This window comes from Hylobates moloch, unplaced genomic scaffold, assembly GCF_009828535.3.
Source record: "Hylobates moloch isolate HMO894 unplaced genomic scaffold, HMol_V3 SCAFFOLD_2, whole genome shotgun sequence".
Taxonomy (NCBI): domain Eukaryota; kingdom Metazoa; phylum Chordata; class Mammalia; order Primates; family Hylobatidae; genus Hylobates; species Hylobates moloch.
This window is the reverse complement of record NW_026652277.1, coordinates 94,796,828-94,820,691: the sequence shown is the minus strand read 5'-3', so window position 1 is coordinate 94,820,691 and position 23,864 is coordinate 94,796,828. Positions and strand designations below refer to the sequence as shown.

Below are 23,864 nucleotides of genomic sequence, written 5' to 3'. Positions count from 1 at the left end.
ATTTTTATTGCATAAGAAATCAAATCTAGTGTTGTAATGAAAACACGATACAGTGAATTTAGGATAATTCTTGGAGCACTCAAGATGTGCCTGTTTGTTCAGGGACACTGATTCCTTTGAGATTTATTTTAAGTACTTTAATATTCTGTAAGAAAGGCCTTTTTTTCAATGTTTGAGGAAAGCTGCCCCATCTTCTAAACACCCACAATGACTGATTTTAATTCAGGAATTGTTACAGAAGCAGGATATGTAGATTATGCACTTAATGCTTTTTATTTAGGTCCCTTTATCAGCATGAGGCACATATTTACTTACATGTAGTTTAAGGCATTACATTTTTAAATCTTACCTCTTTTGTATTCACTTAACATATGAGCTTCCTATTTCCCTAAAGATGTTAACTGCATCAAAATTTTACCTGAGTGTTTTGACAATTAAACTCTGAAGAAGGAAAGGGATTGAAGGTTGGATTGATCTAGTGTCTTGTACAGGAACTAGAAAAAAAAAGAAGTAAAAGTCATCTATAAATTACCTTTGCTACATGGAAATAGGTTTTCTCATCTATTACTAAGGGGTCATAAAGAACCACATTGCTATTTTAGACATCTGTCTGTCTAGCGTAGAGTTAAATATGTATAACTTTAAATTTCATATTTGTAAAAACGTATATTGATAATTTCACAAGTATAATTTGAATCTCATCAGTGTATGAAAGTATATCCTTTTCATAACGGATTTATTGAAAGATTCATACTACTTTAAGAACTATTTTGCTAAGAGAGTAGATTTTAAGTGTTCTCACTGCACAAAAAATGAAAAGTATGTGAGGTAGTGTTTATGCTATTAGCTCAAATTATCTATTCCACAATGTATATATATTTTAAAACAACATGCTTTACATGATAATTTTATAATATTTTTATTTTCTAATTAAAAATGAAATAAAATACCTTAAGAAACAGAGACATATTTCAGGATCTTAGTTACCATCCGTGCAAACATCTCAAACCACTTAGAATGTGTACATACTTATAATAGTAAAAACCTCCATTACATTCCTACCATAATTAATAAATACGTGTTTATTTTTGTGCACTTCTCACACTGAAAACTATGCAATTTAAGGGACTTATTGCATAAATTCGTGATCCTAACTGATTTTTCCATTCCTTTAATCTAGACTATGTTCAAAAATACAGCCTAATTTATATAATAATAATTTAACAGCTAATATGCCTCTAATTGAAGAATGAGTGTATTTCATAAAGACCCATGCATGTACAACTGTATCAATTTATAGATTTATGAATATGGTATTAGACTAGCATTTATTATGAGTAAAGTGATGTATGGTTCATACAGAATATCATCCATTGGTTATGCCTTTCTGTTTGTTTTTTGTTTTCCATCTAATGTGTATAGAGACAGAGAGATTATTAGACCTCAGGGTCCAAGAATGTATCTTTTATTCTCTTTTATAATATAAACTAGTTGTATGACAGAAAACCTTTACTCCTTTTCAGCAGTTTTTGGATCAAAGAAGTGAAATAAATTTCTTCTAAACACCAAGACATCAAAAGTTAGAGTTAAGGCATATAACAGTAGATACACTTAATTCTACACGTTGAATAATGCTTAGAGGACTCAAGAAAGAATGTCCTACTAACTTGCTGACCTGCTTATCTATATACAGCAGGGATTTGGACCCTGTAGGAAAGATGAACTAGCTTATTTATGGACAGCAAAAAGTATATTGTTGTAGAATTTAAAGAAACTATATTAGAGCTGGTATCCCGAAACAGCATTTAACATCCATAATTTATTTATGTGTTACCCAGTACCTTCTTTCCTTTAACATTACTTACAAAGTACTTTTTAAAGCTTAGTATGTCATATTAGAGGATAAATGAAATTCCATCCTATGCTGATAATGGATTGACTAATCACCTGAAAGAACTTTAATAAAGTACAATTTCACTAATGTGATATACGAATACATAACGAATTTAATTTGAAGCGAAGTGGTGCAGTAATATATTTATACAACTAAGATTGTTAAATTCTTAGTTTTCGTCCTCCTGATTTGAATTACAAATTCTTTTAAATGAAATTCACTTATGAGGAGTGTATGTATGTATGTATTTATTTATGTATTTATTTATTTATTTTGAGACAGAGCCTTGCTCTGTCGCCCAGGCTGGAGTGCAGTGGCCCCATCTCGGCTCACTGCAAGCTCTGCCTCCCGGGTTCATGCCATTCTCCTGCCTCAGCCTACCGAGTAGCTGGGACTACAGGCACCCACCACCACGCCCGGCTAAATTTTTTGTATTTTTAGTAGAGACGGGCTTTCACCATGTTAGCCAGGGTGGTCTCAATCTCCTGACCTCATGATCCACCCGCCTCAGCCTCCCAAAGTGCTGGGATTACAGGTGTGAGTCACCGCACCCAGACAATGAATTTTTACTTTAGCTTTTCAATTGCAATAGCTTTTACAATTGTCTGCATCATGTTTCCGTATAAATTGTCCAAGGGACACTTGAAAATATGATATAGAACAAGCGTGGACCTATCCAAAAGTTTTACAAATTACACTTCATAATTGAAAATGCTTATAATCTAGAAGTGCTGGAGTATTTATCATCATCGTTTTATTACACATTATAAATTTATATGTCATATAAACTTGTATATAACTATTAAATGTAATAAAATATATTAAAGTATTACTAAACTTATTCATACATTTTCTGATATATATTATAATATTTATTGGTGTTAAGTACACAATTCTGTTTAGATATATATTTATACGCACACATTTTTACTTTCAATTTTAGAGAGAAGCTTTAAGAATTATTATTAATCTATTTGATCACCATTTCTACCTATTATTTTGGTTTTGCAATTCTGACATCATTGGTACCTTTACTATATAGATTCTGGCAGTTCTATCTCACAAAGTAATATGGCCTTGTTCTCCATTTCTTCAGGGTACCCTATCTAATCCATGAAAAGTTTGTTCCAAAGACAATGTTCAAATGAAAATGCAGAAAGTTTCTTCTTAAGACAAAATTCAGATTTAAATGCAAATTTCGATCCATTAGTCAAGTCTGTTAATCAAAATGTTTTTACAAAATACAGTATGAGTTTCTAACAATTAAAATGGAGACCAACCATGAGCAATCAATATAGCAGTGCCTGTTAATACTCTCAGAATATCCACTCCATTATTGACCACATTGTGTGATTCCCACTGAAAGCAACAAAAACTAAGACTGAGAAGTAAAATTCAGCAACCTTAATGAGAAATTTTGTCTAGTAAGAAGACATAAGTTATTTTGTTGCTCTGATAAATATAATTTTGACTTGAAATTTTATTTTGAATATACCGCAAGATTTACCTTGATCAATATTGATTACACTAAAATGTAAAGCAAGTTTAATTGAAATTATTATTCCTTTTTTAATAGTGGCTAGTATTCAGAAGCTTCCTGCAGCCTCTGTTCTAACAGACATCAACTTTCCAATGAAAGGACGGAAGGGAATGGTTGACTGGGCAAGAAACTCAGAAGACAGGGTAGTAATTCCAAAAAGCATTTTCACTCCGGTGTCATCAAAAGGTAAGTATCTGAAATAATATGAGCTTGAACAAGACATTTTTGATAAGGTCATTTAATTAGAAATTAGGTATAAATCTTCTTACATTAAACAGTTTAGAAATAGTCTGTAATCATTATTTTAAACTAATTTTCTAAATATGGACAACTTATTCTCGGTTTAAAAGTCTCTGAAAATTTACTGAGGAAAACAGTCTATTACAGTGTGAAGAATATACAAGTGCAAATTATCGACCTGAGCTTGACATGGTCAAGTTTCAATATTCATGGTTTTATACCCGTATAGAGCATGTGGACTAATATTTTACCTTTAGATATTGAAATGTGTTGTATTTTCCATGCAATGTCATTTTTATTTCTGCCTCATTAAAATTTGCTTTGGTTTGAAGATATTATTTTGGCATACAAAAACAAATTTAATACCTGGGTGATAAAATAATCAGTACAACAAGCCCCCACGACACAAGTTTACCTGTGTAACAAACCGGCACATGTACTCCTGAACTTAAAGTATAAAAGAAAACAAATTTGAGAAAAAATTAAGTTTTTAGAACATTTTTAATAGCCTTTAAAATTAATGGCTCTTTTCAAAAGTGACATCGTAGTCACTTTTGCAGATTTCGACCTTAAAAGGTAAAAATCCAAAAGAGAATTTGGCTCTCTTTTCTGATATCATTGGGAAGTTAAACTCTTAAATGGCGACTAAGGCAGCTTCTTGTCTCAACCTGGTAAAGGAAGTTTCCTTCATGATACAAAACTATAGAAAACACATCTTCGAGAGCCACCATTAATGTTCATGGTTAGGAATGCATTTCTCTTTACCAGGCTTTATCTTTGCATAAGGAAGTACTGGAACTATCTTGTAATTAGCAGATTAAAGTTTTATAAGACATAGTATTTTTTTGCTGTTTGCTAATACTTCAAATTTTATTCTTTCTAGAATTAGATGAATCATCTGTATTTGTTCTTGGAGCAGTCCTATACAAAAACTTAGATCTAATTTTGCCCACTTTGAGGTAAGCTACAAAGTAATAAACTGTTGTAATTTTGTAAATTATTCCAAAATGTGATTACAGCTCATTCTATAAAAATAGTCAAACAAGCTTTGGTAATACAAAGGGATTTTTCTTAAATGAAATAGAAAATACAGATTTAATGAACAGGCTATTAGCAATTATGCATTTCAAAACAACTAGAAAAGATAATTTTGGTGTCTGATTGTAGCCCTGCAAAGTCTTTTGTAACTAATAAGTCCTTGCCTTGATACTGAAAAAAAAAGAAAAGAAAAATCGCAAGTGTCTATAATAGAATGGGTCATTGTAAAATTAATCTGTCTTCTCCCTTTAGTTGTACTTAATGGTCATCAACATGACATGAAATTAAAGGAATGTCATGATGACTGTGAAAACATGGTATTGTTTATTTGCACAAGATCTTAGTTTGCTTTGAAATAAATTTTCAATTACAGCTACTTTTTTTAAAAAATGCTGCTGTTTATTTAGAGGACTATTTCTGGAAGAAATCTATTAATTTCTCTCCTCCCAGATATTAAAAGCAATTACAAATAGTAATTCTACCAAAACTAACTTAATTGCTTTACTGTCTTATCTACTATACCAAATCTCACAGAAAACATCATTCATATCTACTTGGATTGTGATGTTATCACTCATAGTGACCTGTTTCTCCACATCACCTCATTTTGGAAGATAGAGATAAAGTTGTTTTAGTTAAATATGATCACAGTTGGACTTCTTTGTTATACCCTCATAAATAAAGCTTTACATTTTTGGAGAGGAAAGAATATAAATGATGTGTGCAATTATACTGCAGACAAAACAAATAGTCTAATAAATAAAAACAATTAGAGTTCAGTGCAGATGAAAAAAAAATCACACAAGGAAGCAGCAGTAATTAGGCTTGAATCCTTAGAGAAAATCTTTCTACGTGAAGCACGTTATTAATATAGGTAGAGAATCATCCAGAGCCCCTGTCGTTGCCAGGCAGGGTCTCCTTCAACCATAGAGACAGCCATGGGAAGTTGAAATTTATTTACCTCTCTTCTCCTCTGAATAGAATTTAGAATTCCTCAATTTGGATCTATTTGTGTTTGTGTTTTGCTAAGAAAAAAAGTTTGAAAACAAAAAAGTCTACTCTCAACTTTTCCAGTGGTTTTATTAAAACTCATTGGTATTTACAGTTACTCACAGATAAAATTTAGTCACAGTTACACTGCCTATATCTTTGTGTTTGATGTTGAGGAGAGATATGCTAAAGTCAAAAATGTCCAGATAATCAAAGTTAGGCACTTATTTCAACAGGCAATTCATTTATATAAAGCTTGTATTTTAAGAACTCTAGACTAGACACTAACTTAAAATCAGGTGACTTGTGTTTTCATTTCAATTAAACATGTCGAGAACTTTATAAACTTGTCCAGTCACTCAGTAATTGTGTGCCTTCAGTTCAACTTTAAAATAGAAACGTATTTATGTGCTACATTCTCCCTATTTGCTCTTGAGATACATAGTGAATATAAATGAAATATTCAACATAAATTTTTTAGATTAGTTTCCCTCCTAGATGTCCAGCAATGTTGCATTATGATTAATCTTCTTCCATATAATCTCATAGCACTCACTCACCTACACAAATGAAGTCAGGTTATTCCAAGTTTTATAAATGTATGCAGTCAATATAATTGGAAATTTCCTCAGGAAATTTCCCAAGGGATCCCAGCCTTTTTTGTAAAATGAAAAAGAAGCATTTAATTAGTGTTTCAACTTTAAAACAATTTCATGACAGAGGCAGTTTGTCTCTTACAGCTTATGGATAGATTAATGGATACATTATGGATGATTTAATGGATATAGTAGAGACTAGTCTTACGGACTGGCTCCCCTGATGCCACTTGTAACACAAAGGGATTCAGATAGACCACTGGGCAACTCACTGACTTTTTTTAATAAGTAAAATGTGGTAATCGAACTTAAAATTTTTTTCACCTTCAGAAATTATATTTTCATTGCAGAAAGTTTCTACATATTCTTTAGATTGAAGTCCTTAATAACCTCTGTATAAGAATTACAAATTTGTTTACCTATACATTCTTTGTATCCATAAAGTAATTTAGTAAATGTCTATAGGACAACTAAATAGTGCTTAGATCATTGACCAGATATAAGGACAATAGAATACTCAGGATGAAATATTCGTTAAGTACTCTTAGAAAGGTGAAGTACTAGTGTTTACTTCTCATTTTGTTTTATCTCTTATAGTAACATAATGTGACCACTAAGTACCCTCGAGCTTGTTTTTCTCCTTTTCAAAACATTCTTCCAGAAAGTCTAATGGGTAACTGCACTAATTATAGGTCTGCTAAATGAAAATATACTTCTTAATGAACAAGGGTGATTTTTTTTCTACAGTCACTCAGCAAATATTTACTGAGCAGCGTCCCTGCTAACAGTACTGTATTAATTCTTTTAAACTTCCCCTGCTATCGCAACTCTCAGATCAGTTCTTAATAAAAGGTCAAGGATTTTTTTCTTGATAATTATTATTATTATTATTATTATTATTTTTGAGATGGAGTCTCACTCTGTCGCCCAGGCTGGAGTGCAGTGGCGCGATCTCGGCTCACTGCAAGCTCTGCCTCCCGGGTTCACACCATTCTCCTGCCTCAACCTCCCGAGTAGCTGGGACTTCAGGTGCCCGCCACCATGCTGGGCTAATTTTTTGTTTTTTTAGTAGGGATGGGGTTTCACCATGTTAGTCAGGATGGCCTTGATCTTCTGACCTCGTGATCTGCCCGCCTTGGCCTCCCAAAGTGCTGGGATTGCAGGCGTGAGCCACCGCGTAATAATTAATTTTTCTATCTGATAAAATATCTTATATAAGACATCTTTAAAAATAAGGCACACAGAAGTTTAATGTTTGTACTATGAAAATATTTTAGGAACAGAGGATTAAAATATGTGTATTTTGTAATTTTACTGTATAAGTTTGTGTGAATTGAACTCAATAGGAAAGATCTTATTCAGCATAAAAAGTACAAATTCATTCTATGTGTTCAGTTATTATTTACAAATTTTTATAAAATATATTCCTTGTTGAGGATTTTACTAATTATCTGTTGAAATATGTGAAGCCACGTTTGTTATACACAGAAATAATAAGAGTAGGTTTGCTGTTAGGTTTCCAGAAATGGTATATTTTGGTATAATAATTTTCATAATTTTTCTCATAGAGACTATGAAGGAGGACTTGCTGTAATGCTTTGAATAAATATAGTTCAGAAATTGTCCTTCATACAAAGACAAAAATAATTTTGTATGTTGACTCTTTTATTGAGATATTTCTCTTCTTCTCTTAGCCCTAATATACATTCAACTGTCCTTCGAGCTGCAATTTTTATTTTACTATTCAATTGTCCTCCCTTTTAAAGTTAAGTAGATTCAGATTGTTACTTCAACTTAAGGAAATATGCTTCAGATGAAGTCCAAACTAAATATGTGCTATTCTCAGCCTCTCAACTTCCTTCTTCGGAATAATTTCTTATACATAGAAAGTATGGATGGGCCAGGCATGGTGGCTCATGCCTGTAATCCCAGCACTTTGGGAGGCCGAGGCGGCTGGATGACTTGAGGTCATGCATTCAAGACCAGCCTGACCATCATGGTGAAACCCCTTCTTTACTAAAAATACAAAAATTAGCCATGCATGGTGGTGCGTGCCTGTAGTCCCAGATACTTGGGAGGCTCAGGTGGTAGAATCACTCGAACCTCAGAGGTGGAGATTGCAGTGAGCAGAGATCCCACCATTGCCCTCCAGCCTGGGTGACACAGCAAGACTCCATAAAAAAAAAAATGTATAGAACCATAGGATATTAATGCTGTAAGGTCTTTTAGGGTTTAGTGTGAGCTAGAACTCTCATTTTATAGATAAGAGAACTGAGATCCTTATCGCTTAGGTGACCTGAGTAAGATTATATGTCCATTAGGTTACTGAGTTATAATACAACTTGTCTTGTTTGCTAAAACCAGGACTCTTCTACTATATCTCATTCCCTCTATTCTGTTACTGTTTATTATTTTAAGCAATGCAAACAATAGACTCCTATGATAGCGCATGAGTATATCTGTATCCATTGCAGAAAATCTTGTAAGAGCCAGAGTGGGTGGCTATGTGTGGGCAGTTTCAGGGAGCACTGGGGCTGGCCTGGTGGCCCCAGCCCAGGCTGTCAATACCAAAGCTTGAGTTTGTCACACCTCCCATTCCCCATGACCACTTATGTGCGTGTCCAGCCCAGTTCAGAGGGTCCTTTGAGAGAGTGAGATATTGACACACAGACCCCACTCACATTAAGGAATTAGAAAACATCCATCTCTTGGCAAGCTCATAAACTGTTCTGAGAATTTTAACTCACTTTTATAGCATTTTTGGAGACCAATTTGGCAATACCAAGAGACTTAAAAGTGCTTTGTCATTGATATAGCAATTCTACTTCTAAGAATTTATTTTAAGGAAATAATCTCTAAGGAAATAGAAAAGTATATCCAAGTATATCTTCAAGCCAAGAAATTAATAAATGGTTATAGACAATCATTTATCTGATTCATTTAATAAGTTCAGCTTCCAATTTTGTGGGAAAGCCATGAAAGTTCTGAGTATGTGAGCAGTATGTCGTTATCCTGTTAAGACATGAAAAATGTAGTCCCGTAAAAAAGGCGTTTTATGTAATGATTAACATTAAAGACATTATAAAAGAACTAATAAAATTATATGTAAATTCCACTATAGTGGAATAAAGAAAAATACAGATGAATGAAAACTAAAGTGTCTTCATAAACCAGAAGTTATTACAAAATTATTTTTAAAGAAAGGAACAAATTTCAATAATGCAAAAATAATATGAATTTCTTATCAAGTACACTAACCTAATTAAGATAAATGAGGCTGAAATTTTTATATATTCAGGAAATGGAACTCATTTGAATTCCTAATGCTATAAAATTTAAAAATGAATAGAAAAATAATATTGGATATAATAGAAAATTGAAGACATAATCACTTTTCACCAATGCACGCTGAAAGCAATCAACCTGAAGCAGTCAGCTCTCTCCAGAGCTCATGCCCTTAGGTTTAGGACCTAAACTTTGAATCTTCCTTTTTAATTCTCACTTTGCAATGGAATACTCTAGTTTTATGACGTTCTGTAGCTTTTTAGAATGTCCTCTCATGAAAACATTAGAAATTTAAATTGTCTGTGGAAATAACAAATTGGCATAGCTTATAGTATAAAATATTGTGGTATTACTTAGTGCATTAATTTTTAAAATCTGGATTTAGTATGGTCAGATATTTTAAAAGTGAATGTAAATCTCTGATCACTTGGCATTTTTAAAATTCTAGATTCTACATATCTTAGCAACCTACAGTGAATTCTAACTCCTTTCAAGCTTTAAGTAAACCCAATCCTACTTCGTAGCAGCTGTCAGCTGATTTTAGTTTTAAAAACAAAGATATTTAGCTTTAAAATTTTGATAAAATACCCAAATTCCCATACTGTATGAAATCATCTATTTTATTTTGGTCTTATTTAAATTGGTCTATTCATTTAAAACATTTATGAAAGTTTCATTTTTGAAGCTACATGAACTATAAATCTAAAAATGGAAAAGGACTATAGTAAATTTACTAACTTCCATTAAACCCATAACATCTTTTTGTTGTATCTTATCTGGCAATACTGTATGTGTGCTATTAGTTCTGCCATCTCCTCCATTGGTGCTTTTTCTATAACTGCATTACATTTTATATTGTGTTAAAAAAACATAAAATTTACCATAATAACTATTTTTAGTGTACAGTACAATGTTAACTATATGCACTTGTGTAACAGATCTCTAGAAACTTTTCATCTTGCAAAATTAAGACTATACACATTAAAGCACAACTCCCCTTTTCCCACTCCCTCTGACCCTTAGCAACTACCATTCTATTTTCTGATTCTGAGTTTGACTGCTTTAAATACCTCATGTAGGGAATCATGCAGTATTCATCTTTCTGTGATTGATTTATTTCAATTAGCATAATATCCTTTGGGTTCATCTGTCTTGTAGCATATGATAAGATTTTTTTTCTTTCTATACAGCCGAAGAATATTTCATTGTTTATGTATATACCACATTTTCTTCATCCATTCTTCCATTGATGGACAATCAGCTTGCTTCCACCTCTTGGCAATTGTCAATTATACATGATGAACATGGGTGTTCAAATATCTCTTTGAGATCTTTCTTTCAATTCTTTTGGACATATACTCAGAAGAGAGATCATTGGATTATTTTTTATTTGTTTTTTTCAGAAACTGCCTACCGTATTCCAAAGCAGCTGTACCATTTCACATTCCCACCAACATTGCATCAGGGTTCCAATTTTCTCACATCCTTGTCAACATTTGTTATGTTATTTTTTTGTTTTTGGTTTTTTGTTTTGCTTTGTTTTGTTTTGTTTTGTTTTTGACACAGAGTCTCACTCTGTTGCACAGGCTGGAGTGCAGTGGTGCGGATCTCAGCTCACTGCAACCTCTGCCTCTCCGGTTCAAGCAGTTCTCCTACCTCAGCCTCCTGAGTAGCTGAGATTACAGATGTGTGCTACACGCCTGGCTAATTTTTGTATTTTTAATAGAGATGGGATTTCCCCATGTTGGCCAGGCTGGTCTCAAACTCCTGGCCTCATGAGATTGCCACCCTCAGCCTCTCAAAGTGCTGAGATTACAGACATGAGCCACCCCGCCCGGCCTGTCTTTTGTTTTTTAACAATGGTTGTCCTAGTGGGTGTGAGGTGATAACCCATTGTAGTTTTGATTTGCATTTCTCTTATGATTAGTGATGTAGAGATATTTTTATATCCTTGTTGTCCATTTGCGTACCTTCTTTGGAAAAAATGTCTATTCAAGTCTTTTGTCCATTTTTTAATCGGATAATTTGGTTTGGGTTTTTGTTGTCAAGTGTAGGAGTTATTTATATATTCTGGATATTAACCTCTTATCAAATACGTAGTTTGCAAATATTTTCTCCCTTTTCATAGGTGACCTTTTCATTCTACTCATTGTTTTCTTTCCTGCACAAAAGTTACTTTGTTTCGTTTTTTAATTTGATGAAGTCCTATTTGCTTATTTTAGCTTTTCTTTCCTGTACTTTTGGTGTCATCTCCAAGTTCAATGATTTGAATGTGTTTCTCTATGTTTTCTTTTAAAAGTTTTATAGTTTCTAGTCTTATGTTTATGTCTTAATCCATTTTTGAGTTTTTTATATGGTGTAGGCACATGGATATCCAGTTTTTCCAACACTGTTTCTTGAAGAGATTATCCTTTTCCCATTGTGTAGCCTTAGCACCCTTGTCGAGGATCATTTGACCATATACCTGAGGATTTATTTCTGGGCACTCTATTCTGTTCTGTTGGTCTATGTGTCTGTCTTGACACCAGTACCATACTTTAAAAATAATCATTACTGTAGTTTTGTAATATAGCTTGAAAATAGAGAATATTTTTCTTTCTTAAGACTGCTCCAGCTGTCAAGAATTCTTTGAGATTTTATGTGAATTTTATATTTTTTTCCATTTCTGCAAAAATACCATTTAGATAGATTGCCTTGGGTAATATGGACATTTTAACCATATTAAGTCATCTAATTCATGGACACAGGATTTCCTTCCATTTATCTGTCTCTTCCTTCATTTTTTTTCAGAAATGTTTTATAGTTTTCAATGTATAACTCTTTTTCCTCTTTAAGTTTACTCATATTTTATTTATTTTGATGCTTTTTAGCTGGGATTATTTTATTAATTTCCTTTTAGATTGTTCATTGATAATGTATGGAAACACAATTGATTTTTTTGTGTTAATTTTCTTGCATTCTGCGACTTCACTGAATTTGTTCATTAATTATAACAAGATTTTTAATGTGTGTCTGTGTGTAATCTTTAGAGTTTACTACATATAAAGTCATGTCATCTATAAACAGAGGTAATTTTACCTCTTCCTTTCCTATTTGGATGCCTTTTATTTCTTTTTCTTACCTAATTGCTGTTTGTAGGACTTTTAGTACTATGTTGAATAAAACTGGCAAGAGAGGGCATTTTTGTCTTATTTCTGATCTTAGGGGAAAAACTTTCAGGTTTTTTTTTGTTTTGTTTTATTTTGTTTTATTTGTTTTACCATAAAGTGTGATATTAGATGTGGGTTTTGCATATAAGACCTTTGCTATGTTGAGATAATTTCTTCATATTCCTGGTTCATTAAGCGATTTTATCATGAAAGGGTGTTGAATTTTGTCACATGCTTTTTAAAAATCAATTGAGACAGTCATGGTTTTTGATCTTCATTCTGTAAATGTGATGTATTACACCGATTGATTCTCATTTCTGGAAACATCTTTGCATTTCAGAAATAAATCTCTCGGTCATGATATATAAACTTTTTAACATGCTGCTGAATTTGGTTTGCTAGCATTTTGTTGAGGATTTTTGTATCAATATTTATTAAGGATATTTGTCTGTAGTTTTCTTTTTTTAATATATAGTATCTGTCTGATTTCAGTATCCAGGAAATACTGGACTCCTATAATGGGTTTAAAAGTGCTCTCTGCTTTAATTTTTTGGAAGACTTTGAGAATGAATTGTGTTTATTCTTCTTTAAACGTATTGTGGAATTCTCTAGTGAAGACTTCTGGTCCCCTAGGCTTTTGTTGAGAGGTTTTTGATTATTGATTCAATCGCTTTACTAGTTATGGGTCTATTCAGAAATAAAATTTCTGCATGATTCAGTCTTGTTATGTTATATTTTTCTTAGAATTTGTCTATTTATTTTAGGTTATCTTGTATGTCGGCATATAATGAATTGTTCATAGCTGTCTCTTATGATACTATTTACTTCAGTGCCATCAGTTGTGACGTCTCCTCCTTTTTTTCTGTTTTTTGTTATTTGAGTCTTCTCTCTTTCTTTTTACTTACTCTTTTTAAAAAGGGTTTGTCAATTTTGTATATTTTTTCTCCAAAAATCAACTCTTAGTTTTATTGATTTTTACATAGGTTTGCTATTTTCTATTCTGTATATTTCAGCTCTCATCTTTATTATTATCTTTCTTCACTAACTTTGGGTTTAGTTTATGCCTCTTTTTCAAGTTCTCTGAAGTATAAAGTCAGGTTTTGATTTGAGATCTTTCTTCTTTTTTAATGTAGGTGTTTACTGCTATAAACTTCCCTCTTAGTACCTTTTTGCTGCCTCACATATGTTATGTGGTATGTTGTATTTTCATTTTCACTTGTCTCATGATATTTTCTAATACTTCTTGTGATTTCTTCTTTGATCCACCGGTTGTTCAAGAGTATGCTGTTTGCTTTCTACATATTTCTCAATTTTTCAATGTTTCTCTTAGTATCGAGTTCTAGTTTTATTCCATTGTAGTCGGAAAAGATACTTGGTAAGATTTCACTCTTCTTCAATTTGTTAAGGTTTGTTTTGTGGCTTAACATGTGATCTATCCTGGAAAGTTTTTTGTCTGCCTTTGAGAAGAATGTGTATTCTGCTGTTGTTGTATGGAGTGTTCTGCATGTGCCTTTTAGGTCCAATTCATCTATAATGTTATTCATGTCATCTGTTTTCTTATTAATTTTCTGTCTAGGTAATCTATCTAGTTAATCTGTCTAGTTATTAAAAATGGGATATTAAAATATCCCATTATATTGTTACTATTTATTTATTTCCTCAATTATTTCAATGTTTGCTTCACATGTTTGGGTGCTATGACATTAGGTGCACATATATTTATAATTGTTATACCTCCCAAGAGAATCAACCTTTTTATCATTATATTGTGTCATTTTTTGTCTCTTGAGACAGTTTTTGACTTAAAGTCTATTTTGTTTGATATAAGTGTAGCCAACCTCATTCTCTTTTGGTTATCTTTTACATGGGATGTTTTATCCATACTTTTACTTTCAGTCTATGGATGCCCTTATATACAAAGTGAGTCTGTTGTAGACAACTGAATTGTATTTTTAATCATTTTTTATACTCTCTTTAAGATATGGTTCATGTGCCTTAAACTTCTTAAGACTGCAAAAAAATGTGAAGATTAAGTTGGGTTACCTTTGAATGATTAACTCTATATATTTTGAAATGTTTTATAGATCAACTAGCATAAATCTCAAGGACAGAAAATAATTTTATTATTTGAGTCATGAAATCCATTTGGCTGCCAGAACTGCTCTTCTAGCAGTGAATGCAAATGTGCAGCCAGCCAGGGAGCATTAGTAGATCACAAAGCCTGACATGGCATATCAGAAGCCAGCTATTCACTTGTGCAAATTAGAATAAATTGATGGAATAAATTAAAGACAATTCTGTACACTATACACTTTTTAAAAAGGAAGCCATTGCATAATGTACATTTGCTTTTTTTCCCCTTTATTAGGCATTTAATACCATGATATTGGCATTACATTTTAAATCAACTTGTTAAAATTTTGATATTTTTGTTTAGTATTTGCTTATTAAACAAAACACTCAAACATGTTTTAAGTATTAAAATGTTCCAAAGAATAATACAAGTGAAGACATATAAGTGATAGATAAAAATCTTGCTGTCATTAAGCTTATTATCATATGTAAAAAGACACGCGTAGAATTGATGGATGCTTTGGTAGAGGTAGGTGCACGTTACTGTATTGGAGCACAAGGTGTCAGGGATTCACATGAATGGTATTAGCACGCTGATATGCATGAATAAATTGACACATATCTCTTCTCAGATATATTCTAAATATATTAAAACATGCACACATTCTCTCTCTCTCTCTTTCTCTCTGTCTCTCTCTATCTCTCTCTCTCTCTCCCTCTGTCTCTCCTTCTGTCTCAGCAAAAGCCATAGGGTTGATTCTGTCCTCTAGGGAACTTCTCCACTAGGCCAGTTGAGCAGCTGATGAACCTAACACAGTGTAATATACCCTGCAGAAGGCAACTTGTTGTAGCTACTTTGCTCCTTACAGACCAGCCATTCAGGGCCAAAGTCTCCACATTCCTAAACACACAGGGAGCTTCATAAATATCTTAACAAAATTGCAATCTTCTTTATAGAATACCCACATCTGTGTTTTCCAGTAATGTATCCACTCATGGAACTTAAACATAATAGAGATACCTTTCTAATATAATAATTATCTAATAATAATTAAAATTAGCAGTCATTGGGTTTTATTAAAAGCTGGTAACTAGGATTATAAACAGAACCAGAATAAAGAGACAAATGGAATTTGAGTGAAGCATCAATATTTTTGTTTTGCAAAACCAAACCAGAACTTAAACATATTCAGGCTAATCCAAAAAAGGAACTTACATCTGTTTGTTCAGGACTGATTGTTCTCTGGGAGAAATGTTCATAATTTCTCTGGTAATGACAGGTGGATATTTCCCCTAACTCTAAGCTGTATACACCATTCTCTGGGAGGCCTGTCATCTGTGCTAATATGATCAACCACCCAGGATCACCTCTCAACTTTGTCAATTTCTCTATTTTCACTTGGTTCCCTGATCAATTTTACTCACAGAAAAACATGGAAGAATAATTTGGCAAAGGAAGCTTGGCATTTAGAGCTTAGTTTTCTGTCCTTCAAAATGTACTGTACCTTCAATTGACTCATTTAGCATTTAATGAAAAAGAAAAAAAGGACAGTTAACCAGCTCTCTCTGTCTGCAACAATCTTCCTCTTAACAAAAACAAAATAGATTTATGCTTTGTTGTTTTTTACTCTTTACTCTTAGGCTGAATAGCTTCCTGAGTGTTTAAAAAAGTGCTATTGACATTACTGCATACATGAGAAATGCACTTAAAAATGTTAACCCATGCGAAATAGGTGTATACTTCCTCTGCCACTAGATATAGTAAATTCCTCCAACCACGGAATAACTCTGCATTTTTTTCTGATGAAATCTTGTGCCAAAAACCATCTCATTCGAGAAAAACAAATCTCAAAAAAAGCTAGGTTCAGCATGGTTCCGCTGTATCAGAACTATATGACTTAAATTGTACAACCACTTTAGAAAACAGTATGGGAGTAATATAAAATTAAGTATGCCTTTACAGCATAATCAAGGAATTCCACTCTCAGATATTCACCTTAGACATATGAAAATACATATCCATACATAAAATGTGTATGGTAATTATTTGTAATAGCCAAATATCATTAGCTATTATTTCTAAAGGCTAAAAATCAGAAATAACCTAAAGGTTTTAACCTAATTGATAAATACATCAATAAATTGTGCTGTATTTGTACCATAGAATATTACTCAACTGTAAAAAGAAACAAAATAGATGAATCTCAAAAACTTTATGCTAAATGAATTAAGTTAAAATTAAAAGTCTATGTACTGTATGCTTCTATTAAGATGAAATTTTAGAAAATGCAGAATTATAACAGCAGCATGTCCATAGTTGCCTGGGAGCGTGGAAGGGTAGGGGATGAAATACAAAGAGACTTGAGAAAACTGTTTAGATTGAGGGATTGTTTGTCTATGTTAACTGTGGTGGTGCTTACGTGGTAGTATACAATTATCCAAAGAATTAAATGATGTACTTAAAATTGTGAGTTTTATCTGTAAATACTACCTCAAAAAACAAAAAAGAGGAAAAAAATTAAATGATTTTGTCATTGATACCTAATGTGAATTCCCCAGAATAGTACATGCCCAATGGAAGAGCATGTGGTTTATTATTTCAGAATTCCAAACAGGGATATATTCACACATAAACACTCAAGTGTGTTATCAGTAAAATTAAATCATCTTTAAATCTCTAAATACCAGATGATCTGCAGCATTTTACATATTTTGTGTGAAAGCCTACGTATACTAGAAAAAGTTCGTTCAGTTTTATGTTTATATTGGTAGATAATTTCTTGTAAACTATAGATATGATTTTCTTAAAATAACTTAAACTTCTTTGTAAATGAAATATCTTGGTAATATATTTCAGGCAAAATGTCTTTCTTAGATTGAGAGTATTGAGATCAAGCAGTGGCCTGTCAATCTGTATTGCTGAAATAAATTATGGTCAATAATTAGCAACAGCATTTATTTCTATTTAAACTCTATTTGCTCTAATGTTACTCCACATTCCAGTTATTTATTGTAATGTGTTTTGGGATAATCCAAAAAGCACCAAGACAGCACATTGCAATAACAGTATTTGATCATCGAGAGAACAAAACTCTTAAGTCTTCCTTGATATAAATGAATTATATTCGTTTAAATATTGTCTGAAGGTTTGAATTCACAATCCATAACTCTTGTAGGTGAATCAGATTTAAGTAATCAAAAGCTTGTCAGTGCTGTTGCTTTTTCATATTTTCTGCATCTAAAATGGTAAAATGGCCTTTTCTCCCTACGTTTTTTGTTCCACATAAGGTTTCTTTACAGCAGTAAAATCTGTCTTTCCATGAATAACACTACGGTTTGTGTTTTTGCTTTGGATGCATTTATTGGAAACCATTCCAAAATGTATTGAGCAGTAGGAATTTATACTTTTCATCAATCATTTCTCCTTTTAATTATAATTACTCTGTTGCAGAAATTATACTGTCATTAATTCCAAAATCATCGTGGTCACAATAAGGCCTGAACCCAAAACAACCGATTCGTTTCTGGAGATAGAACTAGCTCATTTGGCTAATGTAAGTACCATCCACTGGGCATTGACTTGCTTATGGAATTACCTTTTTAACAGTTGTTCTTTCAACTGATAACACCAGAATACATTTTCTAGACTTTTATAATTGCAAATGAATTAACTTGTTATGAGTATATGTATTATAAAGAAACAGAATGATTATTCTGTGCTTTTTACATGATAAAATTCTCTTCAATTTATCCAAATGAGTATATGTATTATAAAGAAACAAAGAATGGTTATTTTATGCTTTTTTCATGATAAAATTCTCTTCAATTCATCAAAATAATAGTTAATAAATCATTTATCAGTGCACACATCTTTACCAAGCTTTGTGCTAGGCACTGGAGAATAAGAGGTGAGTAAGAGCCTGTTAACTGTGGTGGTGCTTACATGGTAGTATACAATTATCCAAAGCATTAAACTATATACTTAAAATTGGTGAGTTTTATCTTTAAATAAAACTCGATCTCACTATGTGGTAAGAAAGAAAAAATTTAAGTTGCATGCTGCAGTAAAAGTTATAAACAGTTCAAAGGGGAATGATTAATTCAGAGGAAGGGGGTGCTGGGTGGGGTGGGTAGCATGTAGAAATACTAAGTCAAGGATCAGGGAGGCTTATTATAACTACCTAGGTGCTCACATTGTCTAAATCAAAATCTTTCATCTCAGAATGAAAAGAACCCATTCTTAAATCTATCCAACTGCAACTGAAATGCTTCAGATTTTGTTCAGTCCTCTATACAAATTTTCAATGTCTACTTATTATTTAAATATTCACTTCAAATACTTAAATCATTGAAGTGCAGGAGCAAGGAAAGTGATTCCTATGAAAGTCTTCCTTATTGTACTTTCATAGTTCCTGTATTAAAATAAGCCAATCTCATGATTTACATGTACATATTTTTATTCCTTGCAAAGTTTTTATGAAGTTGACCTTTCTTTACATTGAAAAAAAATAAAGCAAAAAGTGATTAAGTCATTTTCCCAAGCTCATATAGTTAGTGAATGACATAGCATAATTTATACTCACATTCTTTTGGCTATAAAACTTGTGTATTTTCTGCTATTGTGTAGTTTCTGATTTCCTGAAAAAATCAGCCTTAGTTTTATAGAAAAATGATTATCATCTTTCCTGTGAATCACTTTTTCTAAGATGCCCCAGGCTTCCTGGATTATTTAATAAAAATTTCAAATCTCTCTGCAATAACTGTCAAAGATCATGGTTAATATTTAAACTATTAGGTGTTTTCCTGCTTTTGTCAAAATGTGACCATACTAGTTCTATCTAACCTTAAGAACGTGTTTTAGTTCTACCATATCTACCTCCTCGTACCTTCGTATAGCCCTCATCTCTTCACTGCACTGAGAACTGGGAGACATTTTTAACTTTTGAACATTTGCTTTTGAATAAAGTATTTGTGTATTCAAAATTTTTTATGAAAATGTATGTGTTTATTGTTTTTCTACAGTTACAAGCATTGAGAGAATGTAGTAAGAGATATTAATTCTCTGTATCAGATTATAGAATTAAAAGCACCCAGTATCAGAATGTGTACTATTTCTTATGCAGAGAACAGTTGTGCAAATGAATCACAAGACTTTGATAAATAAAGATGAAATCATTACTTAGAACTTAAAGAACATGTTAAAGGAAGCTTTTTTGATAAATTAAAAAAGAGTAGTCTCAAAAATAGTGTTGAAATAGTCCCACTATTTGAGTATAATAAAACTATTTGAAATGAACATACATATTTAAGCTTTGAGTCTGTCTTTTATCTTCTGGAAATGTATTTTGTCAGCTGATTTACAGAAGATATAAACCACGTACAAAAAATATTTTCTACATATGGAAAACAAAGAACATAGTCAACAAACTTTATTAAGCACCAGCTAGTACTGGAATGACAATGAAAGTCGGCATGTAAGAATGATGAGATACTTATCACAAGTCACTTAGAATTAGTTGTGTCTTTCAGTATTTTGAGTAAGTGAATTGACCAGGTTCCCACAAGAATACCATCTCCACTCTAGAAAGCCCATATTTAAAATATATGTATACATGTAAACAAATCTGTTACAAAAAAGTGGATGGGGAGAGGAGAATAGAAAGAGGACAATATTACGCTAGAGAAGAAAAAGTCTCTAGGCGCTCTTGTTTAGAATCTGCCCGCCGTGCACATCGTGCCTCTCCTCAGAGGCTCCTCTAGTTACTGACCACACAACTGTGCCTCTCTGGGCTGCTCTGGACTCTTTTATTTAAAATATCCATCTCACTGTTGTCTGTAAAATATATACAGCCCTTCTACTTTAGTGTTTTGAATTTCTAAAGCTTATTGTATTTACATTTATTTTATTGCTAAAATTAGATTTTGTGAACTACTTTGGGAAGTATTACTGTTCACTAAGGGAGGGAATATGTGGTTTATTTATTGAATATCATAATATTATTACCAGTCTTATAAAAATATACTCTATGTACTGAGATTAGTTTATTTCCATTGAAGAGAAGACAAAAAAGGTCTATTTTGAAATATAATGTTAGCTGAAATGTGAAGAAAAAAATATATCTTAAATATGCAGACTGAAATTTATTAGAACAAACCTGAGCTTCATATGTATACACACACACACACACACACACACACACACACGCACATGTACATATATTCAGTTGGCCCTCGGTATCTGCATCCGTGGATTCAGCCAACCACAGATCAAAAATATTTGGAAAAAAATTAAAATAACAGTACAACAATAAAAATAATACAAATGTAAAAATATAGTATAAAAACGATTTACATAGTATTTACACTGTATTATGGTATTAGGTCTTGTAAGCAATTTAGAGATGATTTCAAGTATACAAAAGAATGTGCATAGGTTATATGCAAATATATATAAGATACTTGAGCATCCATGGATTTTGGTATCTGAAAGGTGTTCTGGAACTAACCCCCTATGGATAACAAGGGACAACTAATACACACACACACACACACACCCCCACCTCTAACCTTCACACATATACACCCACATATATATATTAATATATACAATTATATATATGCATATATATACATATACATGCCCATTTTTGTTGCCTTCAAAATTTTTTGGAAATGACACATCTCTAATATCAAATCTGTCTACTTTCACCTATTTTCTTGTATCAAAAGTATCTGTTATGCTTTCAGGAAAGAATAACTTCAAAATTACATTTTATTAAAATGCCATGTGAAAAAAGAAAGGAAGAATGGGAATTAATAGTTACAGTGAGTTATAGTGAGTTAACAGGAAAAACCTGTTAACATTTTCTTTTAAAAATGTGTCTCAGAAAGCTTTTTAACAAATAGCATTTACAATATGTTAAATATAATAAGGCTCTTGGGAACTGATAGGAATAGTAGTAAAATATGGAACCTAGCAATTCCTAACTTTGTTTAGCAAAACCAATTGCAGCTTTAACCAGATTATGTCATTAATTAGTAAGACACTATTCTTAGTTCAGTTTTTCAGGCTGATGGCTTCATTGTCATGACCTATAAAGTCAGGGTATATGGTCTTCAGTGCTTAAGCATAACAATTAATTGCTTTTAAGAAATATCAAATTTTTTTTCTCCCCCCAAAACTTTGTTTTTTATATCACTAAAGAGTGAGATTTATACTCATCAAATTTTTAGATCCTATAATGCATAAGGAAAGTTAATCATTTTATTGAAAATAATTCTTGAGGCACAATGAGTGCAATAGAATAGATCCCTATGTACGCAAACACATATACTATTAGGATCCCTTGTGTCTGACAGGTCTGGGCCTACTGTGACTTTCCAAGGTGAATAACATCTTTATCTTTAAAGATGAGTCAGAAGAAAAAGAAGGTAAATGCATTTTAGTTATCTCATGCTCTATCAACTTTGCAAGCCTGAAAATGCATACTTTTTCCAAATGAAGTCTTTATGTAGTTCCATTTCAAAAGGAAAGATAGAGTGGACCATACCAGCCTGCAGTCTCATCTTGGCTTTTAATTTTTTTTTTCCTCTGGGTATCAACTCCAAATGGTGTAGGTAGGGTACTGCTGCTGTCTTTCAGGGTTGAGATAAATGAATTATGTTTGTAGTTCTCAAATTGATCTAAGGAGAATTTGTGCTTGTAGGTTTTGTTTTCTTTGCCATATTTGCATGCATCCTAATAGCATGAAGCTAACAAATTAAGGAATTTGTTTTATGTGTATAAACTAATTTTAAATGAAAATTAACCATGACCCTATGACCTTTGTAAATCATAGCGGAAAACACAGTGACAACTGTAACGAATATGCTTGTTAGCATTAGGTAAGCATGAGAAACAAAGAAAAGAAATTCCAACATTCATCAGTGGGTATTTTCATGAATATAAAGGTTAATAACCTAAGGATTTAAAAATCACTTGGCAAAACTTTAAAAAGTTCAGTGTGTGCATCCGTAATTTTCACAAAGAGTTGTTTGATATGCCTTTACTTTTTGAATTACTTTTCTGCCCTAGCTTTATCCATTTGGAAGTGGTTTCTGATATTTTGTCTGTTTACAGTTCTTGGTAACTTTTATGGAGAGTCTTGAAATGCTACTAGACAAGGAGATTGAAGGCTCTTCCAACAACTGAAATTGAGATAGAAATTGCTCACTGGCTATATTTTTTGTTTATAGCCTAAATTTCTTGAGTAGACATCCTTCTCATGTTTCAAATTTAGTTTATTTTAATTATGATACATAATTGATATTCTTTAAAAACATTTTAGTATGATTGTGCTATTGTTGGAGCAGGGGGTCAGCAAACCTTTTTAATTAAGAGTCAGATAGTAAAGAATTTCAGGCATGAGGATCATAATGGCTTCTGTCACATCCACTGAACTATGGAGTTATAATGTGAAAGCAGCCATTGACAATATAAACAAACAGGTGTGGCTGTATTTCAATAAAAAGTAATTTACAACAGATGGCAGGTCAGATTTGGCTAATGGGCTATTGTTTGTCAACCCCTGTGTGATAAGCAGAATAGTGACTCCTCCAAAGATGTCCACATCCTAATCCCCAGAACCTATGACTGTGCTGTGTTACAAGTCAAAAGGAATGTTTGTGTGAGTACCTGTCGAAAGGCATATGTGTGTTACATGTCTCTGCTATAACCCCATATAATTATTATTAGGACATATTATTATATTCCTTTTGGATGTAAAAGAAAAAGCCATAGGCTATATGTTGTACCTATATAAATTAATTAATTTATTTATTTCTTTATTAAAGTTATTTGCCACTTTAATTAATATTAAATACTTGCACAGTTTTAACTCTAGAAGACCCATTTGCTTGCTGAGAGGTACACCAGACTCTATGCAGCCATTATTGGAAATGATGTAATCACATGCAGGTAGGACATTCTGAGACATATATGGAGAGGCAATGATTTTCTTTGAAGGATACACATGTAAAAACGTCCTGATGATAGTTCTGCTTTTTATTGCTTCCCATAT

General features: G+C 32.3%; 1 protein-coding gene across 2 annotated transcripts in view; it reads left to right on the top strand.

Annotated features, from left to right (window-relative positions):
* The window catches only part of ADGRB3 (adhesion G protein-coupled receptor B3), a 756,020-nt gene that overhangs the window by 405,280 nt on the left and 326,876 nt on the right, over positions 1 to 23,864 (top strand). For both annotated transcript variants that reach the window (XM_032154235.2, XM_032154255.2), the window contains 3 exons: positions 3,471 to 3,620; positions 4,558 to 4,633; positions 18,257 to 18,359. In XM_032154235.2, coding sequence (XP_032010126.1) covers positions 3,471 to 3,620; positions 4,558 to 4,633; positions 18,257 to 18,359 — 329 coding nt within the window. The remainder of the gene's footprint in view (positions 1 to 3,470; positions 3,621 to 4,557; positions 4,634 to 18,256; positions 18,360 to 23,864) is intronic.